Source organism: Chiloscyllium plagiosum, chromosome 36, assembly GCF_004010195.1.
Source record: "Chiloscyllium plagiosum isolate BGI_BamShark_2017 chromosome 36, ASM401019v2, whole genome shotgun sequence".
Classification (NCBI taxonomy): Eukaryota; Metazoa; Chordata; class Chondrichthyes; order Orectolobiformes; family Hemiscylliidae; genus Chiloscyllium; species Chiloscyllium plagiosum.
This window is the reverse complement of record NC_057745.1, coordinates 26,753,456-26,777,645: the sequence shown is the minus strand read 5'-3', so window position 1 is coordinate 26,777,645 and position 24,190 is coordinate 26,753,456. Positions and strand designations below refer to the sequence as shown.

Below are 24,190 nucleotides of genomic sequence, written 5' to 3'. Positions count from 1 at the left end.
AGTGGTGGAGGCTGGTACAATCACATTTAAAAGGCATCTGAATCGGTAAATGAATAGGAAGGGTTTAGAGGGATGTGGGACAAGTGCTGGCAAATGGGACTAGATTAGTTTAGGATATCTGTTTGGCATGGACGAGTTGGACTGAAGGGTCTGTTTCCATGCTGTACATCTCTATGACTCTATTAGCCACCCTCAAGTCCTCCAGCACCTCACCCGTGGTTGTAGATGATACAAGTATCTCTGCTAGGGGCCCTGCAATTTCTTCCCTAACTTTCCACAATGTCCTGGGATAGACTTGATCATGTCCTAGAGATTTATTCATCTTTAAATTTTCTAAGAACTCTCGCACTATCCTCAGAACATCAATAGTTATTTCCTGGAGTTCTCTAGTCTCCATTTCTTCCTCCACAATAAAAACTGATGCAAAATATTCATTTAGTATCCCTCCCAACTCCTGAGGTTCAATACACAGACATTATCCTGGCTGAGATAAAAATAAATCTCTAAATAGAAAAGAAATACAGTTTGATAGTTTAGGACATTTCTCAGGGAAAACTAACTTCTGAATATTCTTAAATTTAAATGGTGTACATTCCTAAATGCCTGCATTTTAAAACAAAATGACAGTTAAATTAAATGCATTTTAAAATATAGAATAAATAGTATATAATTTAATTGCTATAAATAAAATGTTACCATTAAACTGACCTGACAAAGTTTTAACTGGCCTAGTGGCACCTGCTGGTGAACAAACACTAAGCACCAACTACCACTAGGTGGAGCCCAGGACACCAGTCCGGGTTCAGAACAGCTGAGAGTCTAAAACTAAGAACAAAGGGTGGAAATGATAGGAAGTGCGGGTGGTGAGTTAGGGGGCAGTTTACAGGTGTGCAAAGAGAGATTGTGAACAGGAGCTGGAGGAAGGTCAGGGGGACTGAGTGTAGGGGTGGACAGACAGGAAAAGGTGGCAAAAACAATGACTGCAGATGCTGGAAACCAGATTCTGGATCAATGGTGCTGTAAGAGCACAGCAGTTCAGGCAGCATCCGAGGAGCAGTAAAATCGATGTTTCGAGCAAAAGCCCTTCATCAGGAATAAAGGCAGAGAGCCTGAAGCATGGAGAGATAAGCTAGAGGAGGGTGGGGGTGGGGAGAAAGTAGCATAGAGTACAATAGGTGAGTGGGGGAGGAGATGAAGGTGATAGGTCAGGGAGGAGAGGGTGGGTAGGTGGAAAAGGAGATAGGCAGGTAGAACATGTCCGGACAAGTCATGGGGACAGTGCTGAGCTGGAAGTTTGGAACTAGGGTGAGGTGGGGGAAGGGGAAATGAGGAAACTGTTGAAGTCCACATTGATGCCCTGGGGTTGAAGTGTTTTGAGGCGGAAGATGAGGTGTTCTTCCTCCAGGCATCTGGTGGTGAGGGAGCGGCAGTGAAGGAGGCCCAGGACCTCCATGTCCTCGGCAGAGTGAGAGGGGGAGTTGAAATGTTGGGCCACGGGGCGGTGTAGTTGATTGGTGCGGGTGTCTCGGAGATGTTCCCTAAAGTGCTCTGCTAGGAGGCGCCCAGTCTCCCCAATGTAGAGGAGACCGCATCGGGAGCAACGCATACAAGGTCACTGAGGAAGTCTGTAGCAAACATCGTTAAACTGGTATATAGTCACTATTTTGTTTTCGATGTTAACTGGGTCAACCTTATATGAGGATTTAATATAGAGTGGATAAGAATCTGCCCTCATCTTTTCACTTTCTTACAAAACTCAACAAAATTTGTGAAAAGACTAAAGTTTTTGGAAGATTATAGAGCTGGAGAGGTTACAAAGCTAGAGTCGGACAATGTGGGATTTTGAGCACACGGATGAGAAAGTAAAGCTACACAGTGTTAACTTGTTCCTATTACCTGGAGTCTCGTGATAATGTCCATGTAGCACACAATACTGGTGTCACTAACTTTGCTAATTTTGATGGAATTTTTGTTCAAGTATCTTTCCATGCCATTTATGTTTATGCTAATGATTGCAACAAATGTAATCATAAACTTGTCTTCGAAATGCGTCATTATGAAGATTTTACTGTGGATTTGAAGTAAAAGCTGGAAAATGAACTGGAAATCAGCCTCTGTTCTGAGGAAGGGTCACTGGATGCAAACGTTAACACTGACCTCTCTCCACAGATGCTGCTAGACCTGCTGAGCTTTTCCAGTAATTTCTGTTTTTGTTGTAAATCAGCCATGTCGAACTGAATTCTGGAGTGATGCTGAATAACTTTTAATTACAGCAATGATCACTTCAACAGTACTCCATTGGTTGTAAATTACTGTATTATTGGAAATCCTTTTCTCCTCAGATGCACATGAGGGCTCAATGTGATGTTTCTTACAAAATGTCTGGAATAAATCTGCTCCATAATGAAATAAAAGGCATGAAGGGCAATATTTAGTACTGAGACCATCTTATTTGGTTAGTACATGGTATTACCTGACAATAGGAGTTTCTTGCTTCGAGTTAACTTTTGACTGTGCTCATGGGACTTGCAGAAGTGCAGTTCTCTGAATCTACAGCAGAGGGCAACCGTAACTAATAATTCTTGCTGAGTGTTGTAGCAAGTATTGTCACCAAGCTGTTTACAAGTGGAATGGTAAGCCCAGGTTTCCTTCACACTCCAGTTACCTCAGATTGAATTCTGTGAACTTACGCTTGGCTGCGTTAAATTCCATTGCTCTGTCTCCAATCTATTTTCCTCTCCTTTGAGTATTTGCTCAGCGCCTCCTATTTGTTGGTGTGGTGGATTGAGTGCCTAAATAAAACAAAGACGCGTGGGTACAGGCTATCTAAATGTATGCTCTCTCCTTCTAGGGTTTGCAGGTCCATTTCAGAGATTGGAGTGTCCACCTTCATTTTTCATTAAACTGAGGCTTTATTCTCTCTCTGAAATGAATGTGAAGGATCCCAGGGCTCTTTCGAAGAAGAGTAGGACAATTTTACCTCGCTTCCTTCAAAATTTCACTGCTCAGCTAATGTAATACAAAAAACAAATGGGCTGGCCATGATAACACAGCTGTTTTATGGGAATTTGTTGACCACTGTGGTTGAAAATTACAACTGTGACTCGACAACGCTTCAGTAATGTTGGAACTGCCTGGAGACGTGAACGATGTTCCATCAGTGCAAATATTTAATAATCCCCATCTTAATCTGCTCACAGTAACATTCCACAGTCATTTACTGCAGTTTTCACCACCCAGCTTTATGGAACAATCTACTTCAGCCACTGTAGTTGCTCTGGCCGCCTGAATGCAGTTAAATGTGGGACAAACATGTTGCTATGAAAAATTGTTCCATTCCCCTTTGAAAAAAATTATGGAAAGATGGGACTATCTCAGTTCATGTTTTATTATCCTGTGTACTAATGCATACGTGATTCACTGCCAAAAATAACTCAGTAATACTGCAAGTCCCATGTCACAGGCAAATCTTACTTGAGATCCAGTTTCACAGAGGGGCGTTCTGATTTTTACAGAGACACTTTGATTTTACAAAGAGATGTTGTGAGTTTTAGAGAGAGATGCTGTGATTTGTAAAGAGTGATGCTGTGTTTTTTTTTTACTGAACTCATTTGTGGATAGATTACTGAATGTGCAAACATGTTCTATTGCCTTGGTTGTAAGAAGACAACCGGTAAAGGTCAGAACATATGTTAGAAGAAATAAAATTATAATCACATGTTTCTAACAAAGGATACCAAGATTGGGTAAAGCTTCAGTCTTGGAACTTTGAAGCTGACATCTATCTGAATGTGAGACCATGGTTTATGAAGCTATTTAAGATGAGAATATATTATTGTCTTTATATACGATCTGTCTTCCTCTGGATATTATAACTGCTTAATGTTTGGAATTCCAAATTACTGTTTGCAGATTTTATTTTTGCTTAAGATAATCCTGCTGGGGTTTTTGGCTCTATTTCCTACCTCTCTTTGCAGTAAGCTTTCTTCACAACATTTCAAGCATTCATCTCGTACAGATAATGAATTGTCATCTTTGGCATAAACTGCACACAGTGCAGGACCTGGGTTCTGTGGTTCCTGCTACAGCACTGAAGTTACATCAAGACTTTCCTTGTAACCTGGTGGAAAGGCATAAGGTAATAATACTTTGTACAGTTCAGGAATGTTTATTGTTTATTCACAAGTGCTGCTGGCTAGGCCAGAATTCATTGTCCATCTGTAGCTGCCCCTTGAACTGAGTAGCCTGCTCGGCCATTTCAAAGGGCATTTAAGGTTCACCTGCATGGGTCTGGTGTCACGTGTAAAATAAACCAGGTGAGAACAGTTAATTGCCTTCTCCAAAGGCCACTGTTAAACCAGTTGATTATTTACAACAATGGTTACATTCTTTGTTATCCCCTAATGGGCGGTGTGTGTCACTGGCTGGGCCAACACTTATTGCCAGTCCCTAGTTGCCCTTGAGAAGGTGATTGTGAGCTGTCTTCACTGGACATCACTGAGCAGCTTATTGCTGAGCAGGTGCTGCTTGGTAGCACTGTTGATGACAACTTCCCAAAACTTTACTGGCGATCGATAGTAGACTGATGGGGCAGTACTGACCGGGTTGGATTTGTCCTGCTTTTTTATGTACAGGACATACCTGGGCAATTTTCCACATTGTCGGGTCAATGTCAGTGTTGTAACTGAACTGGAACAGCTTGGCTAGGGGAGCAGCAAGTTCTGGAGCACAAGTCTTTGGTACTATTGCTGGAACGTTGTCAGGGTCCACAGCCTTTGTGGTATCCAGTATCTCCACCCATTTCTTGATATTACGTGGAGTGAATCAAATTGGCTGAAGACTGGTGTCTGTAACGCTGGGACCACTGGAAGAGGCCGAGATGGATCATCCCCTCAGCACTCCTGGCTGAAGATCGCTGTGAAAGCTTCAGCCTTATCTTTTGCACTGATATACTGGGCTCTTCCATCACTGAGGACGGGGATATTTCTGGAGGCTTCTCCTCCAGTGAGTTCTTTAATTGTCCACCACCATTCACGACTGGATATGGCAGGGCTGCCGAGCTTAGATCTGATCCATCGGTTATGGAATCGCTTAGCTCTGTCTATCACTTGCTGGTTACACTGTTTGGAATGTAGGTGGTCCTGTTTGGTGGCATCACCGGGTACGTCTGGTGCTGCTCCTGGCATGCCCTCCTGCACTCTCCATTGAACCAGGGTTGATCCCCTGGCTTGATGGTAATGGTTGTGTGGGGAAATGCCAGGCTGTGAGGTTACAGATTGCACTGGAGTACAATTTTGCTGCTGTTGATGGCCCACAGCGCCTTGTGGATGCCCAGTCTTGAGTTGCTAGATCTGTTCAAAGTCTGTCCCATTTAGCATGGTGATGGTGCCACACAACATGATGGAGGTTATTCTCAATGTGAAGGTGGGACCTTGTCTCCACAAGGACAGTGCAGTGGTCACTCTTACTGACACTGTCATGGAGAGATGCATCTGTAGCCAGCAGATTGGTAAGGATGAGGTCAAGTATGTTTTTTCCTTATGTTGGTGCCCCCACCGCCTACCGCAGACCCAGTGTAGCCGCTAATGTCCTTTTGGGCCTGACCAGCTCGCTCAGTAATACTGCTGCTGAGCCACCCCGTTGGGGACCAAGTATATTCTGCACTCTTGCTGCTCTCAGTGCTTCCTCCAAGTATTGTTCAGGAGGTGTACTGATTCAAGCGGCTGAGGGAGGACGGTATGTAGTAATCAGCAAGAGATTTCCCTGCCCATGTTTAACCTGAAGCCATGAGACTTCATGAGGTCTGGAGTCAATGTTGAGAACTCCTATTGCAACTCCCCCCACCACTGACTGTATATCATTGCGCTGCCATCTCTGCTGGGTCTGTCCTGCTGGTGGGACAGGACATACCTACGATGGTGATGGTGGTGTCTGGGACGTTGTAAGTAAGGAACGATTCCATGAGTATGACTATGTCAGGCTGTTGCTTGACTCGTCTGTGAGACAGCTCTCCCAATTTTAGCGCTAGCCCCTAGATATTAGTGAGGCAAACTTTCAGGGTTGATAGGGATGTTTCTGCCCTTGTCTTTTCCAGTGTCTAAGTCGATGCCAGGTGATCTGTCTGGTTTCATTTCCTTATTGAGATTTGACAGTGATTTATAGAATTGAACAGCTTGCTCGGCCATTTCAGAGGGCAGCTGAGAGTCAACCACATTGCTGTTGGTCTGGAGTCACGTGTGTGCCAGAGAAAGTGAGGATGGCATCTTTGGACTGTGGGAGGAAACCCACACAGACACTGGGAGAACGTGCAAACTCCACACAGACGGTCACCCAAAACTGGAATTGAACCTGGGTCCCTGGCACTGTAAAGCAGCAGTGCTGCCCCTTTCATTTCCTAAAAGCCAGGTATGTAGTTTTCTAGAAAGCTGCAGTTTCTGGTCAATGATGAATGTTGATGGTGAAAACTCAAGGATGCCGCAGGGGTACGATGAAGATAGTTAGATATTTTCTTCTTGGAGGTGGCCATTGTCTGCCATTTGTGTGAATTGAATGTTACTTAATGCTCAATTGCCCAATCCTGGATGTTACTCGGATCCACTTGAATTATCAATGAATACCTTCAGTTTTGACATGTGGAAGATTATTGAGGAAGCAGCTGAAAGCTTTTAAACCTAGGATGCTACGCGTGTGGCATAGGGACCCTTGTGGTGCAGTGGTAGTGTCCCTATCTCAGAAGCAGGAGGCCTGTGTTCAATTTCCAGCTGCCTCAGAACTGTCAAATGATATCTCTGAACAGGTTGATTGAAAATATCTACGTGGGTGGCATAACTGGTGAGAATTGTGTAACTGATGGTGGTTTCATAAATGATAGGAACTGCGTAGTGATGAAAAATTGGCTGGTGTGTGAAAAGGGTATTCAATCTGAACTCACCCCATTTCGAGCCGATGGGTTCAGTTAAAATGGGGGCTCTATTAAGTTCAGTCTGAACTGTTTCTAAACCAGACTGGAGAACACAGCAGGACTGGTATCAGACAGTCTGCAGAAACAACACAATAACCCAAAGATGTAATTGCTAGAGAATGAATAAAGCCAGCGGCTCTATAGAGACTTTCATAATATTGGAGCAGTCTGGTAAATGCCTGTCTGGTAATAATCCCTTTCTATTACAATGTTTTCAACAATGATCCAAAATAAATGTAAAGTAATAGATTAATGTTTGTGTCTGTTTCTGTTAGCTTTGCTCGTTCCAATGTCTATTTGTAGCAACATGTCTCGGAGTATATTAAAGTGCTCAGTAATTTGACCTTTGGCTAATCTTGAACTCTGTGCGGATAACAGCTTGTACGTTAAGTGCAGGCAGTCTAAGTAATTCTCTCAGCTTAAGAACCCTGTGGGTGTGCAGAAACAGAAACGATAGACACATTTAGTTTGTTCCAGAGAGTTTGGCTTCTGTGCCATTCTGCTTTAGGTGGGATGCAGTTGCTGAATCGGTATGGGAGAAACAAAAACATGATATTTTGCAAAGTGTAAAGCTTGCTCACTGCTCAAAGTTCACAGCTCAGTGCAGATATACTTCAACAACATTGTGGGACCAGTTAAATATCCAAGCCAAGATAGTCAAATGATTTTTATTAGTTACTCTAGACTCAAGAGGATTTGAGTCTCAATGAAGAAAGCATTATCATTACCCGGGAGCTTTGACGTAATTAAATCTGATTGTACAAATACACATTCCCAATCCCCGCTCAACATCTTCTGTTTGGATTAGCACTGTACCCTGAAACATGTCATCTGCAATCTTCTTTGAAGGCAGGGACTAACATTCTTCTGTATATGTGTACAAGGTTACATTGAGGTTTAATGCATTTATTTACCTTTGTACTTGGTTCAAGTTTCAATGCTCTCTTGAGCGTCTCCATGGCTTCCTCATAGTCACCCCGTTCAGATAACAACTGCAACAAATTGGAAAAACAGAATGAATCATTTTGACTCACCAAAAATAAATTGGACCATTACTGGTCTGTTTGTTTTGATGGGCAGGCTGCGTTTGTATTTTGCCTGGTTAAATGTGTGTGGAAATTTAATTTAAAAAGTCATTTACAATGGCTTCAAGGGACTTTTAGAGCCACAGTGATGTACAACTCAACATCGATTATAATCCGGGGTGAGAGAAAGGTTATTAACTGGTACAGTCAGTCTGTGTTTCTGTCGGTTCATTGCTTGTGTGTAACTGGTTCAAACTCTGAAGCAAATCAACATGACCCTCTCTCCAGCCGTCCCCTCATCCTCACCTCCCCAAAACTCTTAGTTTCAAATTCTTACCGTCGTACATAAGCTTCATCCGCAAAGTGTTTAAGTCGAGGAGAATGAAGCCCTGGGAGCCGAAGGGATACATTCAAGCAGCTCAAGGGAAATGGGAAAAGCACTAACTGGAAAACACAGCTATATGGATGTATGCCAAAGGATTGGAGAATGGGCAATGTAATGAATGATTATGAAGCTGTTCTATCTAGAAATGAGTGGCACGGTGGCTCAGTGGTTAGCACTGCAGTCTCACAGCACCAGGGTGGTGTGAGACTGTCTGTGTGGAGTTTGCACATTCTCCCCGTGTCTGCGTGGGTTTCCTCTGGGTGCTCCGGTTTCCTCCCACAGTCCAGAGATGTGCAGGTTAGGTGGATTGACTGTGCTAGAATGTCCATAGTGTCTGGCGATGTGCAGGTTAGGTGGGTTAGCCATGGGAGAGTTGGGAGGTAGTGGCCTAGTGGTATTATCGCTGGACTATTAATCTGTGGGTTGGAATTCAGTTGTTAGAATTTGAATCCAGTAAATAAAGAAATCTGGATATAAGAGTCTAATGATAACCATTGTTGGGAAAAACCCATCTGGTTCACCAATGCCCCTTAGGGAAGGAAACTGCCATCCTTACCTGGTCTAGTCTGCATGTGACTCCAGACCCACAGCAATGTGGTTGAATCTTAACAGCACTTGGGGATGGGCAATAAATGCTGCCTAGCCAGTGACACCCTCATCATGAATGAGTAAAATGCTGGGTTACAAGGATGGGCTGAATGGCCTGCTACCACAGTGTAGGGATTCTATGTTCTTGTTTCAATAGGTGAGTGTCAACCAATAGCTGGACCAGCTGTCTTCACATTTTGAGTACAGGGTCAGGAATGACCCTGGAGGGAGGGTAGGTTGTGTGTCAGATTTCTTTCTTTACTCCCCTTCCTGGATTAGATGAGATTAGGATCCCTACAGTATGGAAACAGGCCCTTCGGCCCAATAAGTCCATACCAACACTCCGAAGAGTAACCCACCCAGACCATTCCCCTACCCTATATTTACCCCTGACTAATGCACCTAACACTACGGGCAATTTAGCATGGCCAATTCACCTGGCCTGCACATTTTTGGACTGTGGGAGGAAACCGGAGCACCCGGAGGAAACCCACGCAGACACGGGGAGAATGTGCAAACTCCACACAGTCAGTCGCCTGAGGCGGGAATTGAACCCGGGTCTCTGGCGCTGTGAGGCAACAGTGCTAACCACTGTGCCACCATGCCCTTAGGAAGAGCAGTGTTGTACTTACTGCTGCTCTGTCACTTCCGGAAAATACAAGTTCAAGGTGGAAAGTGACCATTACCCTGAGGTCTGATGTACAGGATTATGCCTGAAATCCCCCAGTAGCATCCTCTATCTGTCCCTGTCATTATTTTCCCATCACCATGTGGCTCTGTCTGCCTGGTCTGTGAACTGATGTGGTTTGCTGAACTGTTTTTGTATTCAGTCTATTAAAGTGAGTGGAGTCTGTCCAAAACCATTCCCGTTCTCTCTGACTAATGTGGTTCCTGGATTCAGAAGAGAGACAGAGCTAACCCAGGAAAAACCTGCACTAGAAGTGATAGGGTAAAACAGTGACATTTCTGTTAAAGATAAAATCTTCCAGATGTCTAGATAAAGAGACAATCATTAAAATTACAGAAACTAAGACTATATGGCCAAACTAATACAGTTCTTTGTGAAAAGAGCCAGTTTAGCTGGAGGGGGGATTTGCAATGGTCGTGATGAATGTGGATTTTCAGAAAGCCTTAAAAAGTTATCACACAAGAGACTATATAAAAAGATTAAGGGGTTTGAAACTGGACAAAGCTGGCGATTTGCCTTAAAAACTGTGAGAGTAGCAGCATCAGAGAGGGACGGTTCAAGGATGGTGCTCAAATGGCTGCAGATTGACAGACATTGAATCCCTACAGTGTGGAATCAGGCATTCGGTCCATCGAGTCTACACCGACCCCGTGAAGAGCAACCCACCCAGACCCCCCCCTGAGAAATCCAGAAAGATCAGCTCAGAACTCACGGCTGCCTCACAGCGCCAGGGACCCAGGTTCAATTCCAGTTTTGAGAAACAGTCTGCATGGAGTTTGCACCTTCTCCCCGTGTCTGCATGGGTTTCCTCTGGGTGCTCCGGTTTCCACCCAGAGTCCAATAATGTGCAGGTTAGGTGGATTGGCCATGAGGAATGCAGGGCTACAAGATCAGGGTGGGATGCTCTTCAGGGGGTCAATGTAGACTCAATGGCCTCCTTTTGCTTTGGAGAGAGTCTATGATCATCTCAAACTTAGAACTAATCTTTTCTGACCGAATGAAAGCGTGCATCTTTACATAAGAAGCAGAGTAGATTTGGCACTCTCTCGCTCAGAATTCGGGAAATACTGGAGGTAACCTGAGGGCAAGAAAATAAGGGATGAGGAGAAAGGATGGACTAAGTAGGATTGGGATAGAGATCAGTCAAGATATATCTGCACACAGCAGATCCAAAAGGCTGAATGTCAGAAAAAGGCACATTCAGAAAGTTAATATTAAACTCTAAGTATGGGGAATAGGGGTACAAGGGCAATCTAGTGAAAGGCAAATGTAGGGCCACATTAGGAAATCTTTAGACAAAAACGATCAACACTTGGAATGAAGGTACAAATACGGTCTTGGAGGAGAAAGACTAAATAAACGATAGGGGCTGAAGGACTATAGAGTGATGCTGTGTGGGTGTCAGAAGATGGGCCAAAAGGTCCTCCACATCCAGAATCAATGTGTAAATGTTATCAAATCATGTTCGGGTGAATACAGCAAATCACCAAAGGTGGAAGTGAGACAAGTTCCTGGCTACGAGGATGAATGGGGACAATTAGTGACAAACAATGGGTTGTGTATAATAGCAGACCATGTGATAACAAGGCCTGGTGTTGGAGGGGTGGGTAAGGACATGGGAGAAGCTCAAGCCCTAAAATTGTTGAACTCGATATTGAATCCAGAGGGTCATTGAGTTCCCAAGAGAAAGTTTCCAAGTTTTTTTTGTTTGTTATTGTGGATCACAGTGCCACAACAGAGCAAGTGAAGTTATGACCTCCTGCCAAAATAACTGATGTCAAGCCATGGCTAAAAATCCTTGTAGGTTGTGCTTACTGGGACTCTAACCCTCCTTCAGACAACCTCACAGGGTCAATGGTTCTATTTTTGTGTCAGATGGCCATGGATTCAAGTCTGTAAATTATTAAAGAACTGTCAGCGCAGTTAGCTTGGAACTAAGACACCATCTGTTTTTGATTAACATAGGAGAAAAGTAACTCATCAAAAACAAATCAATTTGTCCAAATGCTCATAAAGTGAAAGATAAGAGACTGAGATTGAGGGATAAACAGCCCAATAAGCCGCAATCTGCCTCCCAACCATATGGCATTTTAAACTGATGTACCCTGGCATTGACTCCACATGGAAACGGAACTCCAGGCAACAGAGAATTAGGAATGGTTAATATGTCAGCTAATGTGCACTGGATAGGGACAGGAACATCCGTCCGATCAAATTTAAGGTTTAACACAAGGCATGATGCATTGATTTGGTTTTACGGGGAGGGGGAGGAGGGTATTGTGCTCAGATTTCAGAGAAATGTACAAAATAAAAACTAAAAGAACTGCAGTTGCTGGAAATCAGAAACAAAAACAGAAATTGCTGGAAAAGCTCAGTAGGTCTGGCAGCATTTGTGGACAATCCACTACCAGCTGTTCATTCTCCCAGGCTGACCATTATCCACACCTTTCCCTGTCAACTGTTCTTCTCTCTCTTTAGGTTCTATTTCTAATCTATCATTTAGTCTTTACTCCCTTCCTATCTTCTGCATAAAAAAACTTCTTTCCTACCCACCGTCAGTTCTGAGGAAGGGTCACTGAACCCATAAAAACATATAAATGTATGAAGGGAATACATCAGGTGGAAGCGGGGAGGGTAATAGATGCGGACAGGTAAGTGGACCTGAGTCCATGAAAAGATCAGCCACGATCTTATTGAATGGTGGAGCAGGATCGATGGGTCAGATGGCCTACCCCTGTTCCTAGTTCTTATGTTTGAAGCTGATGCGTGAACTCTGATTTCCCTCCACAGATGCTGCCAGACCTGTTGTGCCTTTCCAATAATTTCTGCTTTTAGAGTCATAGAATCATAGAGATGTACAACATGGAAACAAATCCTTCCGTCCAATTCATCCATGCTGACCAGGTATCCCAACCCAATCTAGTCCCACCTGCCAGCACCCGGCCCATATCCCTCCAAACCCTTCCTATTCATATACCCATCCAAATGCCTCTTAAATGTTGCAATTGTACCAGCCTCCACCACTTTCTCTGGCAGCTCATTCTATACACGTACCACCCTCTGTGTGAAAAAGTTGCCCCTTAGGTCTCTTTTATATCTTTCCCCTCTCACCCTAAACCTATGCCCTCTAGTTCTGGACTCCCCATCCCACGGAAGAGACCTTGTCTATTAACTCTGTCCATGCTCCTCATAATTTTGTAAACCTCTATAAGGTCACCCCGCAGCCTAGAATGCTCCAGATAAAACAGCCCCAATTGATTTACCTCTCCCTATAGCTCAAATCCTCCAACCCTGGCAACATCCTTGTAAATCTTTTCTGAACCCTTTCAAGTTTCACAACATCTTTCCAACAGGAAGGAGACCAGAATTGCACGCAATATTCCAACAGTGGCCTAACCAATGTCCTGTACAGCCGTAACATGACCTCCCAACTCCTGTACTCAATACTCTGACCAATAAAGGAAAGCGTACCAAAAGCCATCTTCACTATCCTATCTACCTGCGACTCCACTTTCAAGGAGCTATGAATCTGCACTCCAAGGTCTCCAAGGTTCAGCACTCCAAGGTTCAGCAACACTCCCGAGGACCTTCCCATTATATGTATAAGTCCTGCTAAGATTTGCTTTCCCAAAATGCAGCACCTCGCATTTATCTAAATTAAACTCCATCTACCACTTCTCAGCCCATTGGCCCATCTGGTCAAGATCCCATTGTAATCTGAGGTAAGCCTCTTCGCTGTCCACTACACCTCCAATTTTGGTGTCGTATACAAACTTACTAACTGTACCTTTTATGCTCGCATCCAAATCATTTATGTAAATGACAAAAAGTAGAGGACCCAGCACCGATCCTTGTGGCACTCCACTGGTCACAGGCCTCCAGTCTGAAAAACAACCCTCCACCCTCTGTCTTTGAGCCAGTTCTGCATCCAAATGGCTAGTTCTCCCTGTATTCCATGAGATATTACCTTGTAATAAGTCTCCCATGGGGAACCTTGTCGAACACCTCACTGAAGTCCACATAGATCACATCTACTGCTCTGCCTTCATGATTCCTCTTTATTACTTTTTCAAAAAACTCAATCAAGTTTGTGAGACATGATTTCCCACACACAAAGCCATGTTGACTATCCCTAATCAGTCCTTGCCTTTCCAAATACATGTAAATCCTATCCCTCAGGATTCCCTCCAACAATTTGCCCACCACCGAGATCAGGCTCACTGGTCTACAGCATCTGCAGTCATTGATTTTACCTTTTATATAGTTCCTTGGCTTGTCTTTACCACCCTTCTTAAGTAGTGGCACCACAATTGCCAACCTCCAGTTTTCTGGCACCTCACCTGTGACTATCAATGATACGAATATCTCAGTAAGAGGCCCAGAAATCACTTCCCTAGCTTCCCCAGAGTAATTAAGTACACCTGATCAGGTCTTGGGGATTTATCCACTTTTATGTGTTTCAAGACATCCAGCACTTCCTCTGTAATATGGACATTTTTCAAGATGTCACCATCTATTTCCCTAGATTCTATATCTTCCATGTCCATTTCCACAGTAAACACTGATTTTGTTTCAGAGAAATGTGTTTGGAGATACCTATTAGGACCTAACACTCTTTCACATGTTCTCTTTAGGCAAGTGTACTTACTGCAGAGATGAGGTGTAGCCAGCTGCTTGGCTTTTGAAACTGAAAAATATTGTTTCTGTAATCTCATCAAACACAAACAGCAAGTTTCTGATTAACATTCAGCGTTCAATGTTCTGTCCTTAAAGCTGAGAGGGCTTTACACTTGTGGAAAACAAATTATAAATTAGAAGAGAGAGGTCTGGTAGGAAAGTTAACACGTGATATAAATTGACTTGCATTTTTGTCTAAAGATATGAATATCCAACATGCATAGAGAAGATTTTTACTTTGGGATTAAAGTTTCTTCAGAAAGCAAGGAAATTCAGCTTCTGATCCTTTTCCCTTCATGTTTGAATTGGAGAGAGGTCATATGGATTACTTTGTTATTACACTGACCAATGGAAAATTGTGTATTCAATATTTCAACCACATTGTGTGGAAAAAAGAGTCACACGTCGAAAAGCCTGGCAAGCATCCTTCGTTTGGAAGATTCTTGGTCCTAACATCTTGCTAAATTGTCATTTCCGATCCTACAATTCTAATGCCCAGATACCTGTGAAGATTGTTTGAAATGAGAGAGATGGGTTTCTATGAAGTCTCAGGCAATAAATGCTTGGTGACCATGTCAATGAATTGATACAGTGCCCACATTCAGCACACACAAACCAGGAAACTTGTGGTTAAATTAGGCCTCAGGCCTTGGATCACATCTGCCTAAACTAGTAGCTGGAGAGCCTGCAGCAACAAATGACTTTTTATCAAAGGCCAAAAAGCCACCTGCCTCCCGGCAGTTTGGAGATGGGATTAGGACAGTGGCAGTGGGATCAGGTTTTATTCAGGAAAGTATCTCTAGTTGGCGGACCTTACTTAGGCCATAGAGCTGGATGCTGAAAGAAACACGAGCTGGGTAGCCCCAATATCTGCTATTTTAGTTTAGGGATGGCACGTTAAGCTTTCTCTGGAAAGTGATAATGGCAAGTGATCTCTAAGCATGAAACATCTGCGCACGTACATAGAGCTGGATGCTGAAAGAAACACGAGCTGGGTAGCCCCAATGTCTGCTATTGTGAGGTCACCTAGAACAGGCATTAGCCCTCTGTTAAGGCAAAATACTGTGGATTCTGGAAATCTGAAACAGAGAACATTGGAGAAACTCAGCAGGCCTGGCAGCATCTGCAGAGAAAGATATACAAAACTTGAAACATTAACTTTGTTTCTCTATCTACAGATGCTGAGTTTCTCCAGGATTCTCTATGTTTCTTTCATTCACTGTCTGTTGATATTTGCAAGGAACATAACTTTATTTAAGTTAATTTCAACTTAATTCAGGTTAACATCTGGCAAAATATTATTCCTTGGAATGCGGCAAGTTGGTGTCTGAAATTGAACATTTTATGCCCATTTTAAGCCAGCTAAATGGCAGCAAACAGTGCTTACTCCACTATTTTTTAGTTTAGGGATGGCACGTTAAGCTTTCTCTGGAAAGTGATAATGGCAAGTGATCTCTAAGCATGAAACATCTGCGCACGTACAAACAAAATCCATTTAGTTCTCCATCAATCCTGGGGACAGTGCTTGAAATTACAAGTGAAGGGAATCACCCAACATGGTTGTGGTTTGATAAGAATAGATGAGAACCCGTTAGTTCAGATGAGGCTTTGATGCCTCTAAACCTGAAGTGAGTCCAAAAAGACAGCATATTTTCTCAAACAGTGGTTCATTCTTAACTCTTACTCATTGCCTGATGCTAGACTGGGTGAATAGAAGTGCAAATGCCAAATATGTTGGTATGATGTTCCTAACCCCTTCCTTTCTGCCAGGATTAAAGGCAGGGGAGTGGGACTAGCTGAGATATAATTACAGAGAGCTTGCACAGATGCAGAGGACTGAATAGCCGTCTCCTGTGATGTAGCTGATCTATGATTCCCTAACTAGTGGAGAACTGATTCATTCAAATAGATGGGTTAACCTTCTGTAGTGAGGTCAGCCAGGTGGGCCTCATAGAACTGAGGAAGGATCACTCAGCCCGAAAACGTTAACTCTGACTTCTCTCCACAGATGCTGCCACACCTGCTGAGCTTTTCCAGCAATTTCTATTTTTGTCTCGAATATGAGTTCCCTGACTGGGACTGTTGACCTGATCCAATTAGGGAATCCTGGCTGACAGATATAAACAGGAGTGTCAGAGGTACTGTTCACTGTGAGAAGAAAGTGAGGTCTGCAGATGCTGGAGATCAGAGCTGAAAATGTGTTGCTGGAAAAGCGCAGCATGTCAGGCAACATCCAGGGAACAGGAGAATCGACGTTTCGGGCATAAGCCCTTCTTCAGGAAAGGCATTCCTGAAGAAGGGCTTATGCCCGAAACGTCGATTCTCCTGTTCCCTGGATGCTGCCTGACCTGCTGCGCTTTTCCAGCAACACATTTTCAGCTCTGTTCACTGTGAGAGCTGGTTCTGAGGGAGCTAGATCAATGTTAAGGATTCTCTGCATGTTAATAAAGGGTGAGTTGGTGACAGGATACCAGTCTCAATAGAGTCTTTTTTAATTCATTCACAAGGATGCTGCTGGCTGGACCAGAACTTATTGTCCAACCTAATTGCCTAGAGGGCAGTTTAAGAACTACTCATATTGTTGTTGGTCTGGAGTCACATGTAGTCAAGATTAGGGTGGTGCTGGAAAAGCACAGCAGGTCAGGCAGCTTCCGAGGAGCAGGAAAATCGACATTTCGGGCAAAAGCCCTTCATCAGGAATGTTCAAATCTCGCATGGCAGATGTTGGAATTTGGATTCAATGAAAACAAATCTGGAATGAAAAGACCAATGATGGTCTTGAAACCATTGCTGATTGTTGGGAAAACCCATCTAGCTCACTAATATTTTTTTGGGGAAGGAAATCTGTCATCCTTACCTGGTCTGCTTACATGTGACTCCAGGTGGAATTCATTGACAAATGAAGGGATGAAAGAGCTTCACGCAAATGGGAAAACCCACACAAAGTGAATACACGCGGTAAGGAAATGCTGGTGGGGAGTTGTCGATACTCAACTTTTCCTTTCCTGAACAAAGCTTTCACATGATTGGGGTCCAGCTGCAGCACAGCGTTACTGGAAGCAATCACCTCATCTCGGAGATCCAACTTCAGCTGAGCAGCCGCCAAGTTGTTCAGACACTTCAGTCCGTCTTCCTGCAATTCTTCTGCTTCCTGAGCGCTGGGATTAGCTGAAATTTGAAAACAGCAGAGATATTAAAAGACTAGAAATAGAAAGAAGCGTCATAGTGATGTGTCCCATAAGGAAAAGCCAGTAAAATGTGCAAATCTGATATCCGACTGGATTTGTATACCTCCAAATGGAGGTTCAGTGCGACCATTACATTTATTTTCAACTATTGCTGTTTTCTTTCCTTCTGGCTTGCTGCTACTCAGACCTATGGCACTCTGTAGTTAACAAACTGTGTTTTCTATTGTAATGGTTTCTGTCAGATTTTTGTGTCAGCTTTTCCCATCCTAATTTCCTATGGGCACATTTAAAATTGAAGCTGTCTATGTCATATTGTAATAGCAGTGTGTCGTGGGATTTCCATTTGTCATTTCTCAGTTCTGCTAATTAGAGTTCAGTAGAAGCAATGTTGCTTTTCTTCCTCCCACCCCCCCCTCCCCCAAATTTCTGTAAGTTGTGTGGCTTTTCTACTTTCTCTTTCTGAAATGTTGTCTGAAATCAAGTTTTCAATTTTCAGGATCCGTTGTTGGGTTCATGTGGGAGTCCTGGGCTCACTCACATCACCCCTGTACCCCATGTCACAGTCTGAAGGCTGCCTAATTGTGGCCCCAGACTTGGAATGCAAGAAGCTTGCATTGATGCCAGGACCCATCAGGAGAAGTAGGTACTGCTGAGGCAGGTAAGAGGCTGTGATGGTGTCTCAGTATGCAATGCTCTCATCTATCTGCATTCATATCATCAAATAAAGAGATCTGAAGCCAAAAGCGCCATTGGGAATGGAGGCGAAATTACAGAGACAGGAGGTTATGCACTTTCCTCCTCTGGCTGTGTCATTAAGACATGGAGTCTTTGCCTCCAATGGCCCTGGTCTGCCTCATTAGAGCTGGTGGCCTCCATATGAGTCAGCGGACCTATCCAAAATTGAATGAACGCTGATGTCATGGTCCCTAAGCAGGGTCTCATTTGCCACAATTGTCTATATCTGTTGAGTGGGCAGAACCCAGTTTGTTGCCTGACCTGGAGGCAGTAACACATTGTAGAACTATCCTAGAGTGGCTCCTCCCTGGTCATGACAGCCTTCTCCAACCCTGTGTCACCAGAACTGGGAAGATTCAGCTCCAAGTATCACCTTGGTGCAGTGGTAGTACCCTTACCACCCATGGATTCATGTTAAAACATTGCAGATCTAAAACATGTACTGAAGGCTGACATGTCTGCATCATACAGAATGCTGGATGATCAGAGGTGCTGATTCTTTGACAATACATTAAACCGTTGGTTATGTTTAAATAGCTGTTAAAGATCATTTAAATCATATGAAAAGCAATACAGTTCACCGGGTGATGTGATCAAAATTTATCCTGGAAAGCAACATCACCAAAACCAATTTAGTTTGTCATTTCTCTCACAATTGTGTGCAGATAACTGCAATGATTGACCACATACCAATCCTAACTACTTTTCAAACGTATTCATTAGATTTGGGTGTCTCATGGACTTAAAAGTGCCACGTAATTGCAATTCATTTTCTATCCCGTAGTATCATTTTACTAGTTTGTATTCATGTCCCTTTGTGTTGCAGTCTTGTCTAGGATTAGGATTAGCTCAGGATTACCTTTTTCTATTCCACATAGTATTTTAAGTACAGTCAAGGGTTTCTTAATGATCCCACTTCACAGCTGAAGTGTTCCAGTCTTAGGGGGAAACCACTGTTTCTCACCACTTCCAAAGTTTGAGTGCCTCTCCCTCACGACTTGTTGATCAGAACCAAAAGCACTTTCTGGCTGTATGTTTAGCAAATCTTTATGCAGCTTGAGTATGTAATATCAGAGTAACACACTGCAGATTCAGCAAGACTCCTCAGCATTAAGAATACAAACTCATCTGACTGCGCCATATTCTCACCTACTTGGGAAACCTTTCACTCCCTTTCTTAGCAAGAATCCATTCGATTCTGTCTTAAATATATTCAAAACCACTGCTTCCACCAGCTTTGGGGAAAGTGAGCTTAAAAACCTCAACTTTCTGTGAGAAAATATTTCCCCTCATCTCTGTCTTAAATGGATAACACTTGTGTGTTTTAACAAATTGATTGCATTGTGTAACATAAATGAGGTGAAGCAAAGTTTGTTTTAACTGGCACCTAATGAATCAACATATTTAATAATTATAATAACCTCAAATACCACAAGATTTACTGTATTATTCTGCCCAATTATTACAGTTTCTAAAATGTATTTACTGCAATGTGTTGTTCAATCAAATGGCCACACGAAATGTCAACAGCTGATTCGATTTCGAGTCAATGATCTACCACAATGTTTGAGTAGCCAGTTGAGGGTGTGAGTGCGAAGACTCTGATGCTAAGTTTTATTTATGCTGTGGGTGAAGTGATGTTTGAATCCCCTGCATTACATTTCTATTATTTGGTGTGTGTTTTTACATTGATATGTGGATCTCTTGATTCTCTACAATATTTGAGCAATTGGTACACTCCTGGTCCCATAGGTGCTGGATGTTAAAAAGTGTACTGTACATGGATTCTGTTTAATTGAAGATCTCTGGTGGTCTTATTTTAAACTAATGCATACGGTAGAGAATCCATAGCCATGGCTTGTGCCTTTAATGCTGCAGTGCAGCGATCCTACGTCCTGTCGTCATGTGACAACATCTGGGTATTTGAAGCATTTCCAAGTTGATCTTTCAAAGGGACATCACTCCAAAATTGATAATAGAATGTATTTTTTTCCAAAGACATCTCTTGAATGCTACAAGCGAAAGCACATAAGCTTTGGGTAACAGCAGTTATATTCAGATAGGCATTGTAAAATTAACACATATGGAAGTCAAAGAGTCCATATGTCATTTTGATGGTCTGTCATACAAATGAGGAATGTGGAGGATCTCTGGTGGTTTTAATTACAGCTAAACTAATATATATAACACAGAGTAATCTCCAGACACAGCTTGTGCCCTAGGTACTACAGTGCAGAGGGATTGTAGTCTGTGACAACATCTGGGTACTTGGCTTATTTATATGTTAAGTTCCTAAAAAGGATATCACTCCAAAGCTGATAGCACAACCGTCTTATTTTTAAACTATGACTCCTGGTTCTAGATTCTTCCACAAGAATTCTTTCTACATTTATTGTATAAAGACCTCTTGGTATCTTACATATTTCAGTTAAGTTGCCTCTTACTCTTCAACCTTTCCTGATCTGGATATTAAGATTTGCTCCTTCGCGATCCTTAGCTGAACTCCCACCAAGTCTGAATTGCATTATCATACTGGGTCATGCTTCAGGCACTCCTCATGTTAACCTTTTCACACCCTTACACCCTTGAACAACAAAGGTGAGTGGTTGAATGCATGAGTGTGTGGCACAGTGGGGCTGGGTTTGGGATGAGTCGGGTCGCTGGGTTAGTTGGGTGGGTGGAATAGGGTAGTCAGTCAGTGGGTGTTTGGGTCAGGCCAAAGGAGTCGTCAGATGTTGGAGGGGGGAGGATGTTGTAGCCAGGCAGGTCGGAGTTTGATGGGTCTAAGGGTTGTCAGGACAACGTTCTTGGTTTGCTGCTCTGTTTAGTAACACTGGCTAACCATGGAGTTAAGTATAAACCAGTGCGCCCCCTCCTAGATAAATATCCAGCTGCGTGCCTGACCCAAGTCTTCAGCTTGGGCTCAGTATTAGAAGAATTCTGGGTACTGGAAGTCAGTTAAAACTTCCCAGGCAACTTCATTTCTCCGTGTGTCAGGATATCCCCAAGGTCCTGATGGGCTTCTCCCAACTTACTTATATTTTGAAAATCCATAGACTGGAAGATTTGGATGATCTACTTTTCTCTACCTGACTGACTGATCATTTCCACCGTTTTCTGTTTAAGTCTGCTCAGTGGGTGATGTTTCTTTTATAAGTTCTTTCCTGCAATGGTAACTGTCAATTGAGGCATTCAAGAGTGCATTGGATAATTATTTGGATGGAAATAGAGTACAAGGGGATGGGGAAAAGGTAGAAGATTGTCACTACATGATAGAACCATCGAAATGATACAGCACAGAAGGTGGCTGTTCAGCCCATCTTGTCCATGCTGACCCAAATGTGCTTTCTAATTGTTATGGTGCTCCTTTGAAGAGCTGGTGGAGGCATGATGGCCAAATGACCTCATTTTACGCTGTAACCATTCCCAAATTCTGTGTAAAGTTTATTAATCACTCCCAGAACTCCTCAATCTCTGCCTTTTCAATTCCATCCATTCAGCAGATTCCTACACTCCTTCCAATGAATTACATAAAATAGCAGTGGAAATGATGTTGTCAGTTCTGAAGGACCTGATCTACCCTGGCAATGGTTAACAGCATTCAGTGTTGAGTGAAGATGGGATGTGAGGAATGACAGTTAATGATCTCTGAAGCCTTGGAACAGCTGAGTCCAGCAGCTGGGAAAACTCAGTTTGAATCCTGGCAAATTTATTTCCCAGTTGCATCCAGATTTGCAAGGTCTATGTAAGTATCATTAATACGAACTTTAGCACAGGGTAAAAATAACTATTGAGCTCTTGCAGTGCCCCTACCTCTGGGCCAGAAGATCTGGGTTCGACTCCCACATGTTCTTTAAACTTTCTAAACTTACCAGGATGGAATCAGTTGGGAATAGAGGTCAGGTGGGCATGTAGACTGGAGGCTGTTGCGGGGAGGTGCATCCCTGGTATGAATTGGAAACAAGTCCCTGGACTGGAGGTGAGTCCCTGGACTAGAGGCAAGTCCCCGGGATGGAGGTGGGGGACTGGAGGCCATTGAGAGGAGGCGTATCCCTGGTGTGAATTGGAGGGAAGTCTCTGGACTGGAGGTGAGCCTCTGGACTGGAGGCAAGTCCCTGGGCTGGAAACAGGGGACTGGAGATTGTCACGAGGAGGTGAGGCCTCAAGTTTCAAAGCCCAGTGTGGTCTGGAGATTTGGCCTAGTGTGGGCTGGAGGCGAGGTGCACAGACTGGAGTGGAAGGACTGTAACTGAGTATCATTTTTAAAGTTTTTCCTTTTATTATTATCTGAGACTCCTTTTTTTTCTAATTTATACCAAATAATTTAGTATCTTGTACCTAAGTATCTTCTACCTAAGCTGATGCCATAAGTGGCAACTTGTAAACTTTTCACTGTACTAATTCGAGTACATGTGATAATAAAGCAAATTCATTAATTAATTCATGTCCAGGCATGTGTCATAACAGTTTGAATAAAAATATCTGAAAGGGAATATTGGGAACAAAATCCACCAACATACACGTGAGATTTTTGCTAGGCCTCATCATTCATTTGTCTTTATAATAACGGTTCCATATCTCCTCTGATTGAATCAGTCAGCAGTAGCTGCAACAAGTTAAACACATCAGTCACACATAATGGGCAGGGGGCCATAGAAAACAGAAATGCCTCACTGAGGTTGTCAGACTAGTTAACAGGCTTCAATATCACCTCAAAGGTGGACGAACTTAAACTCTTCCAACAAAAACTACTCACGATTAACTTTCCCACAGTTACTTTCCCTGTGCTGACAAGTAACAGCTAAGAACAATATGAAAGGGGAAAAAGCATTAAAGTTATATAAGCTCTAAGTATTTATCAAGTGAAACATAGAGAGATGAACAGCCTAATCAGGCACTGTTGGCATTTGCAAGGGACTGCAGGTTTAATAATCTCATCCACGCTCCCCTGATTTTATTTCTGCAGTGATTGTAACAAGGTCAGCCAGGTCGACCCCATAGAATATGTGTTTGCGGCTGTTAATCTGGTCTAATCAGGGGTCCCTGGCTGACAGATATAAACAGGAGTAAGTGTCACTGGCCACTTGTGTGTCTCTTTTCTTCCTGGAGGTGGAAACTGAATAAAGATTAAAAAAAAATAAACAGGAGTAAGCCCAGGTGTCCCTAGAGAAGGAGCACTCAGTGTCTACCAATACACTCGAGGTTTTCAGGGAGAAGTGGGCACCATGAGGTGTGGACTGTTTTAGTTCCCCCTCCAACTCTATTTTGATTTAGTTCCTGCCCTCCCTTTTCACTTTTCGATCACGCAGAATTGCTCTTTGTTGAGAAGAGTTCTGTTTGCCACTGGCCCACATGAGTGTTTCCATTCTCCCTGGTGGTGGAATATAAATAAAGATTTATGTACTTGTTGTTTTTCGCTGTGTCCTACACCTGCACACACACACACGATATGGGTACTGGGGAAAAATAAGCGCTATCGCTGTTAGGTGGTAGTATGAGGAAAAAAGGGGAAAAAACAGACAGGAGTGTCAGAGGTTCTGTTCACTCCGAGAGTTGGCTCTGAGGGAGCTGGGTCAGTGTCATGGACTCTCCATGTGAAAATAAAGGGTGACTTGATGATGGGATACTGGTCATTGTGGAATTATTTCAGGCTCTGTTAATGTAAAGTCAGCAGGTGCCCACATCGGAGGAGAGTGATTCTAGATATGCTCAGAAGTCCAGATGTGAATGCTGCCTTCTGCCAAGTTAGACTCAGACACCTCTATGTGCCTTAACCATGGCAAGAGGTTGTTTGGCAAATCAACACTGGATCCTGTTGCTCAGAATGTGGGTGAGCTCACTGTGCTCTGTATGAGGGGGTGGGCCCACTGTGGTCTGTATGGGGGTGGGCCCACTGTGCTCTGTATGGGGGTATGCTCACTGTGCTCTGTATGGGGGGGGGGC

At 43.3% G+C, this 24,190-nt stretch overlaps 1 protein-coding gene across 2 annotated transcripts in view; it reads right to left on the bottom strand.

The window, feature by feature from the left end:
- Positions 1-2,615: 2,615 nt before the first annotated feature.
- The window catches only part of fkbp16 (FKBP prolyl isomerase 16), a 161,831-nt gene continuing 140,256 nt past the window's right edge, over positions 2,616-24,190 (bottom strand). Inside the window, exons 5-7 of one of the 2 annotated variants that reach the window (XM_043677564.1) lie at positions 17,392-17,492; positions 7,876-7,953; positions 2,616-2,792 (exon numbers count right to left, since the gene is read on the bottom strand). In XM_043677564.1, the coding sequence (XP_043533499.1) occupies positions 2,667-2,792; positions 7,876-7,953; positions 17,392-17,492 (305 nt within the window). In that variant the 3' untranslated portion in view covers positions 2,616-2,666. Of the gene's footprint in view, positions 2,793-7,875; positions 7,954-17,319; positions 17,493-24,190 lie in introns of both variants that reach the window. The other variant, XM_043677563.1, reaches the window with a different exon arrangement.